Here is a 20,700-nt window from a genome sequence, read left to right on the forward strand (position 1 = left end):
CCGTGGCCATCTCCCCATCCCCAATAAGCGATGTCTCTCCCTGGGGGAGCATCCAGCATCACCTGAGACCGCACTAATTCTGCCCGGTGGATGCAGCACCCGACTGCTGCAGCTGCATCCCTGCAGCCAGCACTGCGGCATGGGGCTGGGTCTCCCCTCTCCATCCTCAGGGCAATGTTTGCCCAAAGCACTGGGTGGGAGCCAGGAGCCAGAGCTGCTTCCCCACCCCAAAACCACAACCTTTGCCCATCCTGCCAGACACTGCAGCGCTTCCAGGTCCCGTGCAGGAGCGATGCTGCTGGACCACGGCGTGGCCCCTCAGGGACAGATGCTGCAGGCAACAACCAGCAAGTAAGTGATACTGGTCTCTACTGGAAAAATCACCTGCCAGCCCTCTGCAGGAAACCCCGGCATTTTATTTCACCCCACGCAGATCCAGCGGCACGTCCTACGAGCGGCAGCATCTCTTCGCTTCGCAAAAGCACCCCAGTCGCCGTCCCGCACAGCCGCCCTTCTCAACCGGCTTTCCAGGAACAAATCCACACGTGCCACGGGAGCAAAACCCACGCTAGCGCGGCGGGCAGAGCCCAGCTCCGGCCACCCCACGCTGGCTCCCCAGGCAGCCCGCCGCAGGCCGGCAGCAGCCCGGCACGCGAGACCGCGGCCTCGGGAGCAGCCAACAACAACAAACTCATGTGTGAGCGACAAAGGGAAAAACTCCGCGAGGAAACGATATTCAGCTCAACTTTTCCCCAGCGCATATTGTAAATAACGCCCCGCACGGGTTTGTTTTATTTGTTTTAATTATGAAAACATAGCCCGGATTGTCCCGCTGGCTTGGGCAAGCTCCGTCCCCGAGCAGGGGAAGCGAGCTAGCAGTCCCGCAGAGCCACGCTGCGTCCGGCAACCCTACAATAAACAAAGGACCCGCTGCACCTCGCCGGCCGCATCCCTGCCCTGCGGAGCTGGAAGCTCAGCGCAATCCTCGGCGGCCACGTTATCGCTCTAGCGGGCTGAGCCGGGCTTAAGGGCAGGAGCAGCTCGGGCTCCCCGGGCTGCAGCGAGAGCCCAGCACCGTGCCGGTGTCCTGCGCCGGCTCCGCAGCTGGGAGGGAAAAAAGCACCCGGAGACAGAAATATCGCACACTTCAGTGGCTGTTTCCAAGGCAATCGTGTATCTGGGTCCGTCAGTCCTGCGTGTCGGGGGCTGCAAGCCTTTCCGAGATATTTATCCCCTTTCCTATCCCCTTTCCTTTTTTTCCCCTAACTATCTTAACACCAGATTTTCTCGCCGATGTCTCCATCACCGCTGCTTTTGCCCTGACGTAGCGGTGCCATTGCTCCATGCTCCTGCTGGGGATGCCGGGCAATGGGGCCAAGCAGGAGGCACCTTCTGAAATTATTTTTTTTGCGTCAGAACGAACCTTTCCTTCTCTCACTTCCTCCTCCTGGTCCGGTCCAGGACGGAGGATCTGGCCCTCACCTCCCAGCGCCTGTACCTCGGCGCATGCTGGACCAGGAGAAAGCCAAGCAGCCCGAAGCCAAGACAAGCTTCAGACACAACCAAGTTAAAAATACATATTTTTCAGACAAAAGTTCATCCCCCAAATGGTAAGAGAATCCCGGAAAAATGCGGCAGGCCCGGCTGGTGGCCAGCTTCCAGCGCGAGCACCTCCCTTCGGAGGAATCCGGCGAGGAGTCTCGACTAATCCACCCAGGACACACCAGCATTTCTTCCTCGTATTATTGGGTTGGGTTTTTTTTTTTTTTTCTTTCTTTTTTTCCATCTGCTCAGCAGATCTGACATTTGCTGGGAACGCGCTCGCAGACGCGGGGACCGAGCCGGGGTGCTGCGCTGGGGGACGGATGGAGGGACCCCACCGCTCGCTGCATGCTCCTGGCACCAGCCCCAGGGATTGCAGGTAGGAGCGGCTGGAAAAGAAGGAACCGGTGCAAGAGCCTGGAGCCACCGCGCGTGCGCTCAGCGCTCACGCAAAACACATACACAACGTTATCCCCGTGCCTCAGTTTCCCTTCCGCTCAGAGGCGTGCTGGGACGCAACACAAGCACTTTAGGGGAACGAGGCCATCGAGGTGACACAGAGACGGTGCTGCAGGCACCCCAGCAGGATGGGTCCCCAAGTGCCTCCTCCAACCCCAGTGAGGACCCGGGTCTCTCCCCGAGGCCATCCCACCCCGCCGCACCATCACGGACGCTGCCTCCGCCTCCTGCTCCTGCCCTCGCTCACCGGGAATTCCCAAAGCAAGCACCCCAAAATCCCCCCTCGCCTCGCTCTCTACCGCTGCCTCTCCCCAGCTCTGCGCCCAGGGACCCCTCGACTCCCCGACAAGCCCCACGTGCATCCCGGGAGCTTTTTTGCCCACGGCAGATCCACCGTCCCCACTGGGCACCGAGCACGTTCCCGCAGCCGGTTCCTTCGTGCTGGCTGGAGCAGCAGGATGGGGACAGGACGGGGACAGGACACGCGTGGCCTTGCCATCCACATCAGCTCGTTACTGTTGGGAGGGACGGGAGCTGGGGGCTCATGCCTGGCCCTCGCGGACTCGGCGCCGACCCCTCCGCAGATCCTCTCCGGGGAGGAGCTGCCACTTTCGGGTCAGCCGGCAAGCGCTGCTTTCCCTCCCGGTGAGATGCCCACTGAGGAATTTGCACTTCATGCCTTGACACCCGCTTTAATTATAGGTATCAAGTTGGCTTCTCTCTTTCACAAGAGCCGTGAGCTAATTTCCTGCTCCTCTTTCTCGGCGAGGGGTTCATGAGTCACTCGCTCCCTCCGTATACAAGCGGAGGGCAGTGGGCTCTGCCAAAGCCCTTCCCAAGGGCCAGGGCATAAACTCCCGGCACCAAAGTTGTCGCCTGTGACATCCCAGGACGATCTTCAAAATTTCAGCCCCACTTTCCTGCTACTACCAAGACAAGCAGACAGGCAGTAGGTGACACTGAGACATGATACGCACTGTCCAATGCCCAGTGCCTCAAAGGCTCCCCGCGCACAGGGATGCTCCGTGTTCGCCCGCCGGCCAGCGCGGCACGCTTCTCCAACAGCAAAACGCTGACGGTCACTCCAAAATCCTTACCCAGAAGCACAGCGAGCACATCCCGAGGCGAGGCTGCTGGGGAAGCCTGGCATGCATCCCCGGGATGCAGATCGTGCCGCTGCCTACCAGGCTGTGCAGTTAGCAGGTACACCCTGATGTCACCTTTGTTTTCCTCCCCAGCCACCGAAGCAGCAGCAGGGCTGCGGCAAGGGCTCCATCGCGCTGCTGTCCCATCGACCCATTTCTTCCCGAAGGGGTTTCCTTTGCAGGGTCATGGTTTGGGTTTTGTTGTTGTTGTTGTTGTTTAAACATAAACTCATTAATTTCAGCCCAATGAGGACTTTACTAGCTGTGGATTACCATTATTGAGTTCAAGGAGACACAAATAATTGTTCACGAGCTCTACAGTCTATGAAAGGATCCTCAGCCCCACTGATGGGAGAGGCAGTGGGTCCCCAGGAGTGGGGCAGTCACCCCTCGCCTCGCTTGGGTGTTTGCGACCCAGCATGCGGAGGAAGGGCTCCCACCCAACGCCCACCTCTCCCTCCCCAGGAGAGCCGCTTTCCCGGCCGGACAGGTCATTCCACTGCGACGCTGCCATTTGCTTTTTACCCTACCATCCCCAGCATGTTTTCCTGCTAAATCCCTGTGGAGCAGCCCGTCCCTGGTCCGTACAGCTCGGGCACAGCCTGGGAACCCCATGGGGGCTCGGGGAAGGGACCCCCCAGCTCACAGCAGCCACGCTGTGCCCCTCTGCTTTATTTTTTAATCAAGTCACGAGACAGGGCAGATGCTGCCCGAAATAAATCACCAACCGCAACAGCAATAAAGACAACTGGGCGGCCTCAGCTCGGACTTTGTGAGCACGGGACCAGCGGCCGAGCCACCACCACCCCATCGCCGACAGGGTGACGGAGCAGCTCCTGTGCCGAGCCTGGACACTGCAGGTTGTCACCCACGAAATGGTGACATGGTTGTACCAGGAAAGGAAAAACAGTTGTGGATGCAGCCAGCCAGGCCAGCTGCACACCCCTGTACCACCGGGAAAAAGAGATCAAGGGTTGCGGTAGTCCCTCGGATACCCGCCCCGGGGACAAGCATCCCTCCTCGCTCGGGGCTGCATCTCCCCTTTCCAGCCTTCTCCAGCCCCGGGGCCAAGGGTAAAAGGGGAAAAAAAAAAAAATCTGTGCGTGCTTCTCCCCCGCCGGGTGTCAGAGCGGCTCTTCTGCAAAGATTGAGCAATGTGGGGATGGCAACAGAGCCAGCAGCATCCCCCCACCCGCCATGAGCCCCACACCGCTGCCTGCACCCTGCATCGCAGCACAGCCAGCCCCCCCAGCCCTGCAGGGCTGGCTCCCACGAGCTCTTCCAAGCCCGCTCGCCTGGATCCCATGCAATTAAAAAACCCCATCTCTGCTCCTGCACAGAGGATCTAGCTCTTCCTCTGCATCAGCCAGCACCAGGCAGGATCCGGCCGGGCAGGAGCATCGGGTCGCTGCGTCCACGCCGAGGTCCCTCCGGCCCCCGCACAGCTTGCGGCAAAGGGATGTTCTCCCTTTCTTCTCCGGGAGGATTAGACACACTTCTTTTCTGTCATTGCTTTTCAAAAGAGAGGCTTTTTACCACTGCTGATCCCTGGGGGAAATCTTTTTCTCTCTCTCTCTCATGCTTTTATAGCTTGGACGGGGGAAAAGGAAGTTTTCCTTCATCTCAATCTCTCCGCTGACAGGCACCGTGAGCGTGACGGACAGAGCAGCCCCCCAGGTCCCTGCCGGCACCCAGGCAGCACCCGAGCATCGTCCCGGCGAGGCCGGGGCTCCCCACCAGCTCCCGGCGCCATGGGCTGCATCGCCAGCAACGCGCCCGGCGCCGAGCCCCGGAGAACGCCCAGGCAAAACCCTGTCTTAGTTATTTCGAAAGCCACGTCGCCCTTGCGAAATCCCAGCTTGTAAAAAACCCCACGGAACAAAAGCAGCAAACCCAGCTCAAGGCAGCTACAGGTGCTCTGCCCTTGCCTACCTGCTCCCCATTCTCTGGAGGTTGCAATTACATTTTCCAGTGTTTCTTAAGTGGATTTCTTTTTTTTTTTTCTCCCCCCCTCTTCCTGACTGCTGTGGAACAGATCAAGCCAAAGAGAGGAAACCAAAGCTTGGAGCTGGCAAAGCTTTAGACACGCACAGCTATTTTAATGGACCACTCGCATGCAGAAAGCTAAGAACATGCCTAAGTGTGCGCAGGATCACGGCACGATCAGCTCTACAGCGAAACAAGTAAAGCCAGTGATCCCTAAAGTGCTGTCAAAAGCTCTAAGTACCCAAAAGTGAAATCATGTTGTTCTTTCACCCTCTGAGCTCTCTCCATTACCAAAATCAGGGCTGAGGTTTGTCACAGTGGCAGACTGGGTGTTTTTTTAATTGTCAACCATGCTGCAACATTTTCTCTTTATTTTCAGGCGTCCCTTTAAAACTATAGAGGAAATCATCCAAAAGAAGTTTGTTCAAACGGCCTGTCAGTTTGAGGAAGTGAAATTAAACCAGAAAAAAACCCCTGAATCCTAATAAATCACACATCCACACACACAAAATTGGAGAAATCTGGGCATGCCTCCAAAGCCAAGTAAATGGATGATAAACAAAACAAACCTAGCTCTGCCCGGTAATAAAGGCTTCCACAGTGGGAATTTCTCACCCGGGAATCACTGCCACCGAGGGCACAGCTCGTGGCACCCAGGGAGCTTTTCCGCTCCCCTGCAAAGCCGTGCCTCTAGGGACTGCCAGCGATGCCGTCCCACGCCGAGCTGGTCTCGACGGGCACAAATCCTGCATTGCCCCTGCTTGCACGAATTTCCCTCCTGCAAAGCCCTGGCCCTTTGGAGGAGCACGCCTCGTCCCCGTCATAGACGGATCGATCACCCCGTGACGCAAAGAGGGCGGCTGTTTGGTTTTGCTGGAGTCATGGGAAAACCCCGCTCTTCCCCCGCACGAGCCCTGGGCCAGCAGCAGGGACCCACTCAGGGCCCGCAGACCCACCCAGAGCAAACAAGACTCACAACTTGCAGGAAAAAAAAAAAAAAAGAAAAAAAAATATGTAAAACAAAAGCAAGGGAAAGGGCAAGAGGAATAAGGATGAAGATGCTGAAATAAAGCCCCCCAGGCACCCAGGTGCCTGAAGCAGGAGGCAAAACCAGCATATGGGACAGCAAAAAAAAAAAAAGCAGCAGCCAAGTCTCTTTTCAACCTTCAGATGCCGCTTCCCATTGATATGGATGCTGTAGAGCAATGCCCACCCCCTCCCCACCGCACAGGGTTCATCTTTTCAGGCCACGCAGCGGGAGGGAGAGCAAAGGGAGGAGGGCAGGGACGCACGCTGAGATGTGTCCTAAGGAGGACAGTCCGGTGACCCGGGCTGCAGCCTCTGCATGCCCAGACCTGGATTTTGGGGGGTCCATACTACATGGCACAGCTGGGCTGGGAGCCGAGGGCACAACAGCAAAGCCAGTGGAGGGGTGGACTCGTCCAGCGACAACCCCAGCACCACCCGCCGCGGTCCCCATCGCCCCTCCGGCACGGCCACAAGCGAGCCCCCACTGCTGGGACCTGACCCCCGGGGCAGAAAGCCCACCCTCTTCCCAATTCTCTCTTTGTTTTCCAGCCGAGATCACCACGAAACAGTTAAAAGGTTTCTAAGCTGGGCTCTCCTGAGGACTCCAGTTAAAAGTCCACCGGGCACTTTCCCCATCGTGGACTTTAGCCCCGGAGCGCGGCTGCGATAACGCAGGCGGAGGTGCCAGCTTCCCACCGGACCCGCCACCGGCTTCTCCACCGACGGGGTGCCACCCAGGCGGGCAAGCCTTGCAAAACATGCAGGGCCCCACACAGGACAGAAAACCATAGGACAGGCTTCAGAGCAGCGTTTTGGGGTTTGGTAGCGTGATGTTATACGGAGCACTTGCAGAAGAGGGAGCAGCGGTGGGCTACGGGGCTCCTTCGGCCAGAGGAGCTAACCCACCTCCTGCGATAATAATTTGGCTGCCCTCGAGGAGCCCGTTTCACCCACCTCCAGCCCGTAACGGGCACCCATGCACAAATTTCCCCCGGGGATTTTGCGCAAGGGGCAGAGCCCAGAGGTTTCTCTCCCGAGGGAGATTCAAGGGCAGAAGCCGCGCTGCTCTCCCTGCTGGGAACAGACACGCGGCTCCCCTCTCCAAGGTTGTCTGCAAATCCTCTTTCATCAGGACTACACATACCATTTTTTAAAAGCCGGGTGATGTAACCAACCAGTATTTATAATGCTGAAAACATCCCAAAGGTCCATCTCTTCCAGCTCCCAAGCACACTGTGTACTCTTAATAAAATAATTGCAATGATGAATAGCTCCTTATAACATTCTTCTTCTGCAGCTACTGACAGGGCCGAGAGCTGGGATGGAAAGTCCTTCTAAACACTCCTTCAAGGTACATTCAGGATTTTACCTCTTCACAGCAAAAGACACAGCAAAAATTTGGAAAAGGTGTCGGTCCTGTACCAAGCCATCCCACCACGCGGAGACGGGAACGACAAGCTCCGTCTCCCCCAGCCCAGCCACATCATCATCTTAATAATAAAGTCAGCAAATCACCGCGGGTCAATCTCAGCCCTTAGTTAAGCTGACGCGATCCTGAACCCGTTCGATGAAATCAATGCCGAGCTGCTGATCCCGCCGGCGCTGGTGGGGTCTGCGCCAGCCGAACCGCCCTGGCAAAGGCTCCTCTGCCGGAGGGTCACCCGTGACCCCCAGCCCCGGCGCGGGGCCGGGCACCATCGGGAGGCTCATTTCCTCCGCTTTTGAAATAAGGCTGCGGATTTAATTATTCGCTTGCAAGTCCTCGCGTGCCCATGATTTCCACACTGACAATTACAGGGGCAGGCCAATGCATTGGTTTGGGGGGGTTTTTTGGTAGAGTCACTTCTGCCTTATTAATTTGTAAAGGTGCATTCAATTAGGGAGCACGCTGGCTTTGCCTTCCCTTCCCATGCAAAGCAAGCTTTTACTCTCAGCCAAGGCCAAGCTCTCTGGGTGCTTTCCCAGAGTCTGTGCTCCCAAAGACTTACGACTGAGCCATCAGGACCAGCCAAAGAAGAGCCCGCGGAACCGGTGGCGGAGCGGGACCCGGGATCAGCCCTTACCCCGGCCTCGACCGCAGCTCGGGGGACTTCCCAGCACCCGGCACTGCACGGGGCAGAACTGGCAGGACCGGCTGCTCCTGCCCCACGGGCACCTCCCCGCGCCCCGGCACGCACAGCCGGCCCCACGCTCGCCCCTTCCCACCCGGCGTGGGTGGCGAGGACCCCAACCCACACCCCGACCCAGAGCAGGTACTTTTCTGCCCTGAAGCACGCTCTTCTCCCTCCAAAGGGCTGGTTTGGGGTCCCCACGTTTCAGGGAGGACTGGGAGCATCCCTCCGCTCTTGGGGACGAGGCGGGATGAGCTTCGCCCTCCACGCCACCGCTGCCCAGGCTGTATCCTGGGGCTCGCCTGCTCGTGCATCCCTGAAACGAGTTTTTGGGCTCCCCTGATGCCGGCTACCGCTCCCGGGGTGCTGCTGAGCTACACCAGGCTGCGGCCCCAGGGTGGGCTGCACCTTACTGCAGCCAGGGCAGTGTCCAGGGGCAAACACCACCGTTCCAAGAAAGAGACCTGGGAGGATGCCCAGATCAGTCCTGCATCCCCTGCAGGGTTTTGGGAAGGCGCAGGGAGAGGTGGAGCCTCCCCGTTTGCGTAGGTGGGGGTTTTTAGATGGGCACCGTGCTGTTATCTGCCACCCAGGGCTGGCTGCAAGAAATCCCTGCCCTGCAACATTTCATGCACACACCTAGAGGCCGTGAAACCTTGCTGGGGAACCCAGACGTGGTTTTCCGTGCCTACCCAGCCTCGGCTCCCATGGCATAACACCCGGCCGGCCAGAGCGCCTGGGTGCCTGCGGGGAGCGGCACCGAACACCCCTCGGCGATAGCAGCGCAGGCGGAAAAACAACAAAGATGAGAAAATTGAGCGCCCAAGCTAAACAAAGCCCGCGGTGACCGATGGCCTCTTGATTTCCACAGCCTAAACCTGCCCCACAGGTGAGGCGTGCAGAGGGAGCGACTTGCCATAAGGGAACTGCTGGCTTTTCCTTCCGAGAGGAGGGTGAAAGCCCGAGGCAGAGCTGTACCGGAGCTCCAAGGCAAAGCCCTGGATCTGCGGGGCACAGCAGCACCGCTACCGAAATACAACCTGAAACACGGGCAAAAACCCTAATAAACTAAATCTGTATCTTCCAGCCCTATAAGCAGCAGAAAAACCTGCTGGCAGGGTGTAATTCGGGGTGCTGCCTTGCTACATATCTCAGGAGCAAGCCCCTGTACAGCATCAGCTCCCCCCCCTCCCTCCCTCCCAGCACATCTGGGATTCCTGCTCACAGCAAGCTCTGGCTCTGAACCCACAGTTCAGATAAAGTCTCCCGACATTTGCAAACAATAGGTATCAGCTGGCCTAGGGCCAGGCTTATCTCCAGCAGGGATCACAGCTAAGCCTTCCTAAGTGTTTAAATGGGGGCCTGCAGGTAATTGTCCCAGGAGTCTTAACTCTTCCAGGAGCCACCTCTGAGGTCCGGTCCCTGATGAGGAGCACCAGGGCAGCTGGCCAGCACGGCTCACCTGTAGAAAACCAGCCCGGGGACGAAGGCAGCGGAGAGGATGAGGATTTAGGGCTGCACCGTAGCAGCACAGCTTCCAGCACGGGTCATCGCATCTGCCCTCCCCGAGCTCCGCTCCTGCTCCCCACCACGGGGTCGAACGGCTGCGGTGCTCCCCCAGAGCTGCCTGGGCATCCTATAAATACCACCGCAGAGGCTCGGGGAGAGCATACTGTAAAGCAAAAAGTATTAACACCGCGGCTGGCACAGCTTGCTCGCAACGTGCCCGTCCAGCAGACCACAATTTGCTTAGGGGTGCAGAAAGTTTCGGCTTTAGCAGGTTTACCCTGACAGGAAAGGAGCCTGGGTGGCCCGTGTAGGTACAGGAAACCCCTTTCTATCATGCACATCACTCCACTTCCTCTGGATTTCTTTAACCTTTCACTCTCGGCCTGATTTATGCCTTCACACTGATTTTTGCATGCGTGCATTTCCCGGCTCTCCGCTCCAGGGCTGTGGCTCCACACCAGCAAAAAACGCTGGCAGGGTCTCGGCATCCGTCTGCCCAGAGCTGGAGCAATCTCTGCAGGGAAGCCTCCTCCTCTGCCTCTCTCCAGAGGAGCCAGGTTTTTGCAGGTAGCGAGGAGGGGAACACGCACGTGTCCCGCGCCGCTGGGCTCGGTGCCGTGCCGCGCTTCGGGGCTGCGCGGCCAACGCGCGGCTCCCAGCCACCCGTGGGATCCGCGTCGGTCTGCGTGTGACGGGGAGGCAGCGGGAAAAGCACTGGAGCAGCTAATCTGGGACCCTGGGGACGCATCCCAGCAAAGAAAAACCAGAGATGGAGGTTTTGCTGCAAAGGCGCTGAGCGGCGAGCCCCAGGCTCCGGCACAGCAAGCCCAGCAGCACAAAGGATGGACTCAATTTTCCTTGCAGAGAGAGAAAGGATCCACGACCAGCTCAGCCCCGAGCCCTCCGAACAGGGGAGCAGCGGACTGGGGAGGCTGGGGGACCCCGACTGCTGCCACCCGCTCCCCATCCCTGGGACAAGCCAGCCGGGCGGGATGCAGCAGGCAGCATCCCATCAAGGAAGGGCATCCCCAGCACCACGAGCACGTGGAGCAGTGCCCAGCGATGCCTTCGGAGGCAGGAGGGCACGAGGACGGCGGGGACACAGCCTTAATGTCACCTAAAGGGCCTCTTGGGTGGGAAGATTAACAGTTTGTTCCCAGCCTCGCAGGGATCCTGGCGCAAGAGGAGCGAAAATTCAGATCGTGTCGGGGGACATATCGGCTTCCCAGGAGCGGATGGGGGGGAACGTGCCTCTGCTGAGGCCAAAGGCTCCGGGGCAGCGTCGGAGCAGGGACGGCAGCACACAGCCCAGGGGAAGCACTGGGGCGGGTGTTTGGGGAGGAATCACAGTTAAGGTCAATTCTTCAGGCCCCCAGTTTGGGGCATTTCTAAGCTATGCAGCCAAATAAATACGGAGGGTGGGAGCGGGTGGCCCTGGTGCCACCAGCCATCACCAGGGAGGAGGGATGCGGGGACACAGCCAATGTACCGACCCGTGTTTTCCATGCCCGCTCTCGTGTCCTAAAGCTCCACGCAACAGCCCGCACGGTCCCATCCTTACAGCTGCCACCATTCGGGGAGGAAAAAAAGAGAAGTGAGAGCAAGCCAGGAAAGCATCCCTTCATCCAATTTGCACGGGACGTGGCAGGTCACCCCCGAGAGCCACCCGCTCGCAGCATTCCCCCAGCCCGGCACGGCCGCCGCAGCCAAAGGGAAATGAAGTCGCAAAGGTTATCGTTTTGGTGTTTGACTGAGCATAAAAATCCTGCTCTGAAAACAAAAAAAGGGAAAAGGGGGACGGGGAGAGCAGCAGGGGAGGAGAGGGGCGGCGATGCACTGCACAACGGCCCCAGAAACACGGGAGAAGGGGTGCGGGGGCTCACACCGCACTAACACACATCTCCATTTCAGAAGAGTTTCCTGGGAAAATAAATGCAAAGTCTGTTATAAAAGTTTATCTGCGTGTGCGAGAAAGAGCAAGCGCGCCTGACTACGGTATAGAGATGTCATTATTTTCATGCATCTGCCTTACCCAATTTTATTTAGTTGCTTTCTGCACCATTTCATGCTCATTCTGCTGCTGAGCTAGACAATTGCTTTATAACTCTAGGGTGCAATTTCACTGTCTGTGAGCCACACGCACACGCACGCACACAGGGCCTTCGCTGGGATGGAGCAGGGAGCTGCACCTCCCTCCCTCCCCACCCCAACGTTTGGGAGCTTGCATTGAAATGGATTTTCTTAATAAATTAAAAAAAAAAAGAGAGAGAAAATTAAATTAAAATTCTAAGCCACCATCGCTAATGTATTATAATTCAAGGAGTGCATGGGGAGAGCAGACCCAGAAAGCAACGGCTCCCCATTAAGAATGAGGAGGATGAACTGGAGGGCAATTTGCTCTCTCACGCTAAGTGAATGCGGAGAGACGGAGCCCGGCAGGCTGGAGGGCAGAAGCGCTGTGAATCATGCTGGATTTTTATGATCAATTGAAAGTCACACTTGAACAAGTGCAGGTCAAAAGGGAGGGCCGGCCATGCAGGTGCAGAGCTCTGAGACAGCGGTTTTCAACTTGCTGAAGTTGCCTGGTCCCTCGCGGGGACCCTTGCTTTTTACCCCACAGCCCTGACCCCCCCGCTAAACCTCCCCCCAGGCTGCAGCACCCCCACGGGTGTGGGTCAGGGCAGCCGTAGGGTGCGAGGGGGTCTCCAGAAGCAGCCCCAACACCGATGCAAAGCAACGCGGGGCCGCGCATCTCCCCACCACGACCGATACGCCGTTATCTGCCGCCGGCCGGGTCCCGCTCGCTGGCGTTAGAGGCCACGGCTCCTCCGTACGGGGCAGAGCCCACAGCTTCCCAGGCCTGATAAAGTCGCTCGTCTTACAAAAACGGGGCAGCAAAAAGAGGAGGTGGGGGCAGAAGGGGAGAACAGCGTGGTCTGGCAAGGGTGCCTGGTTGGGAAAGGGGGCGTCTCTCTCTTTTTTCCCCTTTTTGCAAGAGCCCCCACCGGCGCGCGGGTCCTCGGGGAGAGGCTGCTGCTCCCCAGGGAGCAGGGCAGGGATGCCACAGCGCTGGCAAACCACTCTCACCCATCCCTCACCCCCCCCGAGGGGCAAAAAACAGCCTCCCCAGCTTGATGCGATGCTGCTCCTGCACCTCTCTGACCCCGCTCCTCTCTACACCGCTTCGTGCCTCTGCCGTCGCTCACCATCTCACCCGCTCGGAACGAGCCTCCTCCATCGCATCCCAGGCCAACCCCGTCTCCCCGCTTCGTCACCTCCACATCTCCGGGCGGATCTCGGTTGGAAGCGCACCCCCTCTCCCGCGCTTCTCCTTCCGTTCTTGCTTCACCCCTGCCGTTGCCTCATTTTGCCTCCGTAATGGGCACGTAGGAGACGCGCTGCCCACAACAAAATTGTCTCGCAGCAGCCCACAGAGTTCACAGCAAAAAAAAAAAAAAACAAAACACAAAACCACCAAAAAAAAAAAACCCACCCCACCAACTTTCCAGCACTTACTTGTCGGCCAAAAATGGAAAAACAATAATCAAATGTTTCTGCCTTCGCGCCCAGCGCCGCAAAGCCAGCTGAAACTAGACGGGGCATCCCTCCCTAATCCACTCCTGGCAGCCCCAGCACAAAGGATTTGCTCCATGAGCTGAGGGGGCTGTAAACCTTGGGGGGTTCCAGGGCTGCTCTCAGCTTCCCCTCCCGTTTTGGTTTGGTTTTTTTGTTTTTTTTTTAAAGTCTGTAAAAGCCGAAGAAAGGCAAAACTTCACAAAAAAGGAGACCATGAAAAGTTAACAACCAGACGGGAATCCCATTACCATTTTATTGGTCACAAATACCAGTATTGCACCTTTTATCTCTTTGCTCCGCAGTGATCTCACAGCCGATGCAATCCAGGGAAAGGGTTACGGCTCAGACAAGACCCAAACCCAAATAAACCATCAACCATCCACTCAGGGCCCACCAAAACCAAGAGATTAACCCCTACCCACAAAAAAAACCCCCATCCCCTGGGATTTGAAAGAAGGAGCAATGCCCACAGCCAGAGGAACCATCACTAGATGCGAGCCCTGCTCCTGATACTTAATAAAACAAATATTTAGGGTGTTTCTCCCTTGCCCTCTGGTTTGGAAGCACCTGGCTTACACACAAAGCCCCATCTACGAGCTTTTCTTTGCTCCCAGGCCAAAAAGCAGCTTGGGGTTTTTTTTAGCTACCAAGAGCTGGGACCCTCAAAAGCCCACGGGAGCCCCACGGAGCTCAGATCCCAGACGGATCTGCTCTGCGGGGCTGGAAGCCGCCGTCCCAGCCGAGGTTTCACAACCGCCCCACGCCCTCGCTCCGGGCCCCGTTCCCAGCTTTGCCGGCACCCAGACGCACCCGTGTGCCTCAGTTTCCCACCCTGTATCTGTCTCATCTGGGCAGACTATTGAGTTTCAAGGCAAGATCCATCCCCTCCTGATGTGCAGAGGCAGGAGCTGGCACAAACAGGGCTGCGATCAGAATTACAGCCCCAAGGTGCAACCTTGAAACTTTTATTGTAGATCACAATAAAAGAAAAGGACGGGGGGAAAAAAAAACACCAACCATTTTATGCTTACGAGTGGTCTGTTTGAACAGGATTATTTTTTAACTCCATGTTAAACAAAATTTCAAAGGAGAGGAGCTGCGTTTGGGCTTAATTTGAACCCTTTCTTCCCTTTCTTGCAAGGGAATTGTTCCCTGTTTATCTCAGAAAACACTCTCCATTTTGAAATGCTCTGTCTTCTCTAAATAAAAACTCAGGTTGTTTCCCTGACTTTGCTTTGCTTTTGCTAAGCAAAACGTTGTCAGAAAAGGCAAGTTCTCACAGCCACTTTCCATCTCAACAATAGAGCATTTTCCCAGGCTAAATTGCTTCTGTCTGAAAATCTTCTAGCAGTTTGAGCTGGCTGGCATGTGTGGGGATCCTTCTGTAGGGTTTTTTAAATCCTTATTTGCAATATTATTTCGTCTGCTTTGCGCTGCCTTGATGTTCGAGCAGCCTTTGGAGAGACACAACCACTCCTCCCTCCTCCTCTGTCCTCCCTCCAGGCACACGCTTTCCTTTGAGGAGGAGGAGAGGGGAGAAATAAAATAAAAGACAAGCAAAGAGGAAAATGTCAGAAAGCTGCTTTTTGTGTGCGTGTCAAACGTTCAAAGTTATTCCAGAGTCTAGTCTTTAAATGTAATAAAATACAGCAACTCCTGACAAAATCAATTAAAATAAAACCACCCAGGCTGCCTCCCCTATTGCTTTGTAGCTATACTGACTTCGAGAGCCCACCTGGGCCTTTTAGGAAGCAATTATGGAACTGCCAGGTTGGATCCCGCACCAGCAGCGCGCTCGCTGCTCTGCCGAGCATCCCTTCGCACCGCCGGCCCGAGGGAGGAGAGACCCAGTTCCTTCACCTGCGAACGGAGGTGATGATGGGGAGACGCGCTGGGGATCGGAGCCAGAGAACACCATTAATTAGAGCCCAATTAGGTTACCGAGCTCCCGGGGAAGGTTCCTGCAATAGCCAGCACTTCGCCAGCAGTGATTTGAGGCGTCCCCGGCTTTGGTTACCACCGACAGCCCGGCCTGGCAGAGAAGAGCCTGGCTGGGGGGGGGCCAGGGACCCCCTTGGCATCCCCACTCCATCACCACCACCCTCGGTTAAGCCCCTTGCCAAGGGCCACCGCCTCTTGCTGTCTCACCGCTTTCCGCAGCGGGGTTGCGGGATATTTATAGCAAGAATGATTCGGTGACTTCAGGCAGCCAAAAGCCTCGGGGGAATACCCTGCTCGCACACGGTCCCCCCCAAAAAGAGCCGGGATGCTCGTAGGAATGAGCACCCTGTGCTAGAGGCAGGACCAAAGAACATCCTAAAGCCCAAGCCCCTGCCCCACAGCTCCGCTGTTTGTTTGTTTTCTTAACCATCCTGCAAAAAAAATACAAAAATAAAAAATTCAGCCGGGTGGCAGGGCTCTGGCATATGGGAATCCACCCCTGCTCCCGGAAAACAATACTCCAACAAAAAGGTTTTTAACCCATTTCTTAATAAATATTTATTTTCGCCTTCAAGACGTGGGTGGGACGAAGCCAGGGTGTATTTTCCAGTGAAATGTTTTGATTCCCCCCTTGATTTTTTTTTTTTTTCAACAGGAGCAGAACGCCAATAATAATATTTGCAATGAATAACTAAAATTCTGCGGCTTTCTCCCCCACTCTCTTTTAAATAAATAAAATGCCCTAAATACGAGAAACACAAACGCTCTCTCCAATACAGCAGGACGATGTGGAGTAAACTCAGGGACCCTCAGAGGATTTATTTAACTGTCACAGCCCAGATTCTGAAAAAAGCAAAAATTCCTTCCCAGCTTGTTTTGCATATGTCAATTGGGAGAGGTCGAGCACTACGCTATGCTTCAGCAAGAGAGACCAGGACGTGACTATACTTTATCTCTCGCTCCTACGAGGCCCCTCTCTGGTACGGCACCGGCGGCCCCACGGAGCCGGCCAGCATCTTCCAGATGTGGGGCAGAGGAGTCCTCCTTCCTCGCAGGGATGCTCAGACAAGCTGTGACACTTTCTGCATCTTTCCGAATTTTTCCTCCCTATGGATTCTCCTAACGGCTGTAAATTTTTGAAGCTGAAAGAAGCAGAACTGAGGACCGCGCTGAGGTTTCAATCCAGACACGGGCTCCCACTAATCTCCTTCGGGTTTCGCACAGCACCCAGGCTCATCCCGGCCACGTGCCCGATGGCAAGGCCAGGGGATGCGGGATGAAGATGTCTCATGGATGCTCACGCTCCCACGCTCTCTTCCACCCGAAGCAGCCCCCACCTTCCAGGTTGCACCCCCTAACCGAACACGGGGGGGTTGTTTTGCTGTTTTCCTCGGAGGCGTTCCCGCTCCGGCCTCGGCAGGGCCGTGCACGGCCACTTCTCACCCCACACCCTGAGCAGCCGCGGCCGTCCCCGGCACGGCCGTGCGGGTGGGAAGACAGACTCGCAGAGGTTGCAACCCGGTGAACTGACCTCCGGGAGGGAAGCACCAACCTCGGACACCCGTTAACTGTTTCTTCCCTCCATGAGGCTGAGCCTCGAGGGAGGGCTCCCCGAGCTCACCACCCCCCTTTGGCTCCCCAAGGAGTCGACGCCTTCCTAGGGGAATGGGCAAAGAAGAAAACGAAGCAATAAAAGGATCGCAGTGGTCAGAGCCTTGGGAACAAGCAGCTACCCAAAGCACCGAGTTCCTTGGTTTGCACATCAGTCCCCAACCTGGCCCCCGTGCAAAGCCTGACCTCGGTACGTGCACCCCACCAGGAGATGGGCATCCCCCCAGCCTCGCAAGCACTTGCGCGACGGCTTTTTTCTTGATTTTCCTCCTCCTGGAGATGGCAAAGCACCACCCCCCGCAGAGGAGCAAAAGCAAGACACCCCTGATCATTCAAAACCCAGTAAAGGGAGATCTGTAGCCCCAGACGGCTTCTAAGGCAGCATCTGCCGGAGCCCGTGGTGTTTATGAACCTCACCCCGGGCTGCGGTGGTACCTGCGCCACGCAGGAAAGCTGCACGCAGGCAGACACGGGGCAGGCGCAGGCAGCCCCGCTGCCCACGGACCCTGCCATCAGGCTGCAGGTTGTCCTGGGAGCGGGATAGCAGATGGAGCTGCAGGGCCACAGCATCCAGCCTGGGAGATGCCCAGGGACGTGCCGTCCTTGCGGGGAGCCTCTGCCTGGCATCTGCCAGCAGCGCCCGAGACGAGCAGGAAAATGAGATACTACTATTAAAAGTGCCCAGCGCTGGCCACGCTTCCACCCATGACATCAGCGGGGTTATCTGAGTCTAACCACAGGCAGGACTCGGCCAGGAACCTCCTCCAGGTTATCCTTTTTAGGCCAAACTGAGCTGAGATTTTGATGGGGCCACACAGCAACAGAGCCTGCTTTTGGTCCCCAGTTGCTCCTGTTCTCCAGCTCAGGCCTGTACTGGTGTGCAGGGAAACAAACTCCACAAGCTCGGCTATTTTTTTTTCCCCTCGGCTTGCAAATGCCAGCTCCCAACCACGACATGGGACGGGGTTGGCGAAACACCCTGGCACTCCGCAAAGTCGGGACCTGGCGGGTTTTGGACCAGCCCACCTCTAAAAAGCACCAAGGCCCCATGGCCCCACCAGCTCCGCTCCGGTTTCACTGGGAAGGTCTCTGCTGGCACTCCTCGAGGCTCCCCTCGCTCTTACAAACTGCTCACACGCTTTCGGGCTCTACCTGCCCTCCCATCCTCAGAGCAGGACCGAGGTCTCCCCCTCCAAAACCTGCAGAACCCCCTGACCTTACAACCAAAACTGATTTTTCCAGCAATCGGTGACGCGAGGCCAGTGGTTAAAGTTTAGGAGTCGCTTCTGCAGCAGCACAACACGCAGCAGACGCAAACCCAGACCACGCACCCTAAACGGCTCCCGCAGGCAGCTGAATTTTCTCCTAAGCCAGCGATGCGAAGTTATAACCCCCACCCAGCACCGCTGTCCTGGGGTGGCTGCCTTGGTTTTCCTCTGGATGTTCCCCGTGTGCTGCACAGCGTGTTGCAAAGACCCACCCTCTCCCCACCATACACACACACACATTTATAAATGAGCAGATAAATCAGTTGTTTTTCATTTGCACCAGTGTGAAAATCCTTACCAGAGCCAGCAGCAAGGTGACACACGCTCCCCCTCTCCTCCCCCGTCAAAGTCAACATGACTAATAACACAACGTATTATTTAGCATCTACAGCGTAACAGCAGAGGTCTGAAAGAAAATGCAAGCATACACACAGGGGCCTGATCCTGCCCGTATCAAGAGAGGTTTGGACCGTCTTCCACAAGAGCATCGAAGGAAATGTAGATCTCGCGACAGCCACCCCGAAGATTAAACCCCTTTCGCGTGGCAAGAGACAGGCGCTTTCTGCTTCGATGGGTGTGTTTGCGAGGATCCCCGACACCTGCACGCGATGGACCCAAAAGGAATCGGTTTGGCTTTGGAAGCAGGACCCGCTCCTGGGGGGTGAGATGCAGGTGAGATGCTTTTACCCTGAGCAGCAACTCTGGGTAAGCCAACCCAGCAGCATTTCCCACCTCACAGCCGAATCGACGAGGGGCACTGTAAAACCGTGATTTGGGGGGGGAAAAATAGATGCCAGCTGAGGATCTGCCAGCCGGCGGGGCCGGGCTTTCCCTGCCAAAGCCCCCAGCCCACAGGAGTCCTGGAAACCCTCCCGGGGGGCTGGGCTAGCTGCGGACCTTGTGATGGTGTTTATATTTATACCGCTCTTAGAAAGGAACAACTAAAATTGCAATTCTTAAACACACAAACAAACAAAAACCCATTAAAAAAGAAAGAAAGAAACAAAACACAACTACCACGGGCTAGCAGAGGGTGAGCACAGATTTAAAGCCCAGGGAAGCCAGAGCAGATGTTCTCACCGGCCACGGGCTTGCTCGGCCAGAGGCTGGTAGCCCACGCGCCACCGCGCTGAGCAGTGACAGAGATGGCAGGATTCGTCCCTCTTCCCCCTCGCCTGGACTTGGCGCCGGGTTACTTCGCCAAAACTTTTCTTCCCCCCACCCTGAACACTGAGCTCTGCAATATCACTTCTCCTGAAACCGAGACGCGAGGAGGCATTCGCCCTTACAAGCTAGGACTTGACTCAGTCACGGAAAGGATGGCAAACTCCAGCTGGGAATAGGTTTTAAAATGTAACTAAAAAGAAGAGGGGGGAGGAAAAGAAAAGAAAAGAAAAAAAAAAAAAGAGAAAAAGAGGGTCCCAAGCTTCTGGGAGCCGCCAGCCAGGGATGATGTGAGCGGAGGGGCCAGTGCGGGCGCAGCACGGGGGTCCCCGCGGGCGCTCCGCCTCCCCCTGCCCGGCTGGGGAGGGAGAAAAGGGAGGAAAGAAGTAAAATTTAAAAAAAAAAAAAAATTAAAAGAATTATTTAAAAAAAGAAACAGAGAGAGGAAAGCAAGAGGGGGAAGCTGAGGCTGCGAGCTGCCAAACCCTCCTGCAGAACTAGCCCCGGGCGGGGAGGGGGCTCTCCCGGCCGAGCCCGGGTACCCGCTGCCCCGTTTGAAAATACCGCTTGCCCGGCCCGGTTCGGCTCGGCTCAGCTCCCCGCCCGGGGCCCGCCGCCCCCCCACCGGCTGCGCCTCAAAGGAAAAAAAAAAAAAAAAAAAAAGGAGAAAAAAAAAAAAAGACCCAAACAAAAAATAATAACTAAACCAAGGCGGCCGGAGCGGGGGGCCACGGGGCAGGCCGTCCCGGCACTTTCCCCGGCGCTGCCCCGGCGCTGACACCGAGTCCCCCCGCGGGGCTGCCTGCCCTCCCCGGGGAAGGGGCGCAGCGCATCCCCCGCCCGCTGCCTCCCCGGTGCGGGCGGCTGGAAGGGGAAGCGGACGAGGGGGCAGGTTAGGAGCTTATTTTATTTTATTTAACCAACCCCCCCCCCCCCTCGCCCCGCCGTAGGAATGGAGAATCTTTTTCGGAACAAAACTCACCCAGTGGCAGGAAGTGTTTGGTGTCCATAGCTGGTGCTTAACTCATGCCAAGGGGCTTGGTGAAGATCGGCGGCGAAAAACACACACGCAGACACAGGGCGCGCAGAGGGGAGGAGAGCGAAATCAAAGCGAAAGGGGGGAGAGGGAGGAGGGGGGGAAGAGGGAGGAGGGGGGGGAAGGGAGAAAAAAAAAAAAAAAGAAAAAAAAAAAAAGCCCAAGGGGCGGAGGAGGAGGAGGAGGAGGCGGGGAAGGCTGCAGCCCCGCACCGGCGGCCCCGCGCAGCGCCGGGCGCGCAGACGAGGCCGCGGAGTTGTTGCAAACTCCCAACAATGTAACTCCGCCGCTCGGCTCCGCTGGGCGCGATCGAGCTCCGCGCC

The 20,700-nt window shown here is 56.8% G+C and overlaps 1 protein-coding gene across 1 annotated transcript in view; it reads right to left on the minus strand.

Moving 5' to 3' along the window:
* RXRA (retinoid X receptor alpha) overlaps positions 1-20,484 on the minus strand; it is a 117,558-nt gene extending 97,074 nt beyond the window's left edge. Inside the window, exon 1 of the mRNA XM_052814698.1 lies at positions 20,324-20,484. Within this exon, the coding sequence (XP_052670658.1) occupies positions 20,324-20,351 (28 nt within the window). The 5' untranslated portion in view covers positions 20,352-20,484. The remainder of the gene's footprint in view (positions 1-20,323) is intronic.
* Positions 20,485-20,700: the final 216 nt, after the last annotated feature.

This window comes from Harpia harpyja, chromosome 19 (genome assembly GCF_026419915.1).
Source record: "Harpia harpyja isolate bHarHar1 chromosome 19, bHarHar1 primary haplotype, whole genome shotgun sequence".
Taxonomy (NCBI): Eukaryota; Metazoa; Chordata; class Aves; order Accipitriformes; family Accipitridae; genus Harpia; species Harpia harpyja.